At 45.0% G+C, this 2,995-nt stretch overlaps 1 protein-coding gene across 1 annotated transcript; it reads left to right on the top strand.

Annotated features, from left to right (window-relative positions):
* Nucleotides 1–865: 865 nt before the first annotated feature.
* Nucleotides 866–1,146, top strand: LOC6603119 (ubiquitin-conjugating enzyme E2 variant 1). The gene has a single exon (XM_002028101.2). The coding sequence runs from the start codon at nt 889–891 to the stop codon at nt 1,144–1,146; it is 258 nt and encodes an 85-aa protein (XP_002028137.1). The 5' UTR covers nt 866–888.
* Nucleotides 1,147–2,995: the final 1,849 nt, after the last annotated feature.

Here is a 2,995-nt window from a genome sequence, read left to right on the forward strand (position 1 = left end):
GGTGACTGAGTGTTGTTGCAGCCAATGCAATACGAGCTGTAAGTCGCTCCAAAAATAAGATGTGATAGTGTATTTACTGAATATGGCCTTGATTTTGTTATACAACTGAGAAAGTAGATGTGCACCGCATAGTTCAAGGTTCGGCAGAGACTGTTTCTTCACTGGTGCTACTCTTGACTTAGAAGTGAACAATTTTTCTGTGACCTGTCCAAGCGAATCCTCCGTGCGCACATTAGCACAGCAGCCGTATGCCCGAATAAATGCGTCGTAAAATCCATGTATTTGAATGCTCCTAGTGTCGGGCTGAAAACAAAAACGAGGTACCGCTAGTGACGACAGTGAATTCAACGATTCCAAATAAGTACTCAATGCATGACTTTAATTCTGGGGGACAGAGCTGTCCCAGTCGAGTTTCAAAAGCCACAACTCCTGAAGAATGATCTAAGAGAATATGACTAACGGTGATAGTAGACCGATTGGATCGAATAGCGACGACACAGTAGACAAAATTGTTCGTTTTGTGGTAGTGGTTCCTTTAGATTGAAAGTGAAACTAAATGCATCACTACGTTGATGCCAAGTTACGCCGAGTGTGCTGCTTAGTAGATTCATCTTCCATCATGCCTGGATGATTTGAATGCCACATGCATAATGGAAACTAACCACAAGGGAGAGTTGATGTGATTTCAGTTTTTAGTTTGACGAATGTATCTCTATAATATCAGCCTCACACAAAAGGTCATCCCCATAAAAGGCAAGCAGCTGCTCCTAAGAGCCATACAACCTTAGAATCCTCAGCCAAGTAATGTAAACTACGAGTTGCGAGAAATGAGGCAGACGCAGTCCCATATGTATTGATTTTCTTGCCGTCACACTGTTAACATCCACAATGGCGAATACATCAAGTACCGGCGTTGTGGTGCCACGAAATTTCCGCTTACTGGAGGAGCTGGATCAGGGCCAGAAGGGTGTAGGCGATGGCACCATCTCGTGGGGTCTGGAGAACGACGATGATATGACGCTCACCTACTGGATCGGCATGATCATTGGTCCGCCTAGAACCCCATTTGAGAATCGAATGTATTCACTAAAGATTGAGTGCAACGAACGCTATCCGGATGAGCCGCCCACGGTATTGAGTTGGTAGGCTTGAAGATCCGTATTTGGAGATGCTCGCCACAAAATGTACTGTGATTTTCTATCCTTCTCACTCACAAGTACCTGCATGTACATTTTTGTAACGTCAGCCGTAATGCCGAACCTGTGAATGCGGAACCGTAGCAATTGCAAGTACAACTCATCCTGGATGGTAGGGCTGACTAAGAGTAGATCGTTAAGTAACCTTTGAGATGTTGTACGGCAAGATGCGTCAAAGACAACTCTGAGCTTCGTCGAGGTACTGCTTGGTTTCAAAGCGAAGTGGTGAGGTATATAATAATAGAGTTCCTCCAAGTTAGGATTCGGTACGAGGGACATATGGCCGAGGCCCTCATATTAGGGATATACTGCGCCCACTACAATTCTCCCACTGGCATCCTTATGTGTTGTGTCACTGAAATGGTCCTCCCAGCAAAAATGATTTGGGAGAATTCTAGCGCTTGGATCGACAAATGAGTTCACTTTCCATAATTGCTGCACATTTTTGTCAATCGATGTTGGCGTTATGTTGGCGTTGGTACCTTCCAGCAACAACCCAACTTAAAAGAGTCTTCTGCAAACTAGGAAGATTTGGATCAATGCGAATCTGGCCCACAGCTAGAGCTCCATAGAAGGCTTCGGTTCCCAGTAGCAGATTAATACGTTTAGTCCTATAGAATGATTCGTCAGCCAATGGAGTGTTGGCAGGTTGGTTCGAATTCGATTTGTCGATCTCACTGTCTGGCTGGTAGGCAATCTTGAGAGTGAGCTGATAGCCATATGTAGACTTAACAGAGGTAGTCGTAAGAGCCTTCAAACTAGTAAGGGAGTCTCCTAAACTACGAATTCCAATGTGGTGTCTTTCACGACGAAGGCGAAGTTTTGGTGCAAAGGTTTCGGTTACAAAATTAACCTGATAACATGTATCAAGCAACGCTCTACCGAGTTTGTATTCACCTGAGGCATTCTTTACCAACACCATAGCTGTTGCCAACAAAATTTGATCATTTTGCTGCGATCTCCATATGAGAGTGTGAAGCAGCTTGATGAGCCTGAGTAGCAGACGTTTGCCAGGGTTTCGCTGGTTGGAGTACCGGTTCTGTCGTTAAAGATTGTCCTGCTGATGATTGTGGAGGCTAATGCAAACAGAATGATGAGTCCGATTACAGGATCAGCAACGATGAGTCGATAAAACATTGTGCCACTCTATGACTGTTTCCAAGACAATTGATGCAGAGACCGAGGCGCTTTGCATTGTCGTACCGTTGGTTGCTGTTCATAACCTTGAACTGAGGGCAGCTAGTGATTTTATGGCCAGAACTAGAACACTGTGTACAAGACGGATTAGTGATAGCAAACGACGAGTTTATTTGGTGATTAGAATGACGATTTGACTTATTGGTAATAGTATTTCGGTGTGACGATGTACCAGTCGAGTTTCCAGACGAATGGAGGCATTCCAAAGGCTGTGTGCATGTTAGCCAGGTTGGCAGAGTTTTGTAGTCCTGCGATTCCTCTCACTTGTTAACGACAATGTTGCCAAAACACCAGCAACCGACACGTGCCGCTCCAAATCGCCAAAATTTCTGGATCAGCGTCTGGACGATATCTCCCAACGGCGAGGGATTCTGGGAAATACCTCGCCGCGGTTGAACTGCTGTCGTTGGATCGCTGCAACATTCCGCGGTCGCGGCTTCAATCAAGCAGTCCTCAATTATTCGTCAAATAAAGAACACGGACTTCGTCCGCAAAAAGGAATATGCTCGGACCATCTGAAGTAACGGCCACATCCCTAACCTTACCGTAAGCTAGTGAATAGACCCTATAAATAATTGAAAAACTGAATGCAGTTTGTGGAA

This window comes from Drosophila persimilis, unplaced genomic scaffold (genome assembly GCF_003286085.1).
Source record: "Drosophila persimilis strain 14011-0111.01,24,50 unplaced genomic scaffold, DperRS2 tig00000124-arrow-pilon, whole genome shotgun sequence".
Classification (NCBI taxonomy): Eukaryota; Metazoa; Arthropoda; class Insecta; order Diptera; family Drosophilidae; genus Drosophila; species Drosophila persimilis.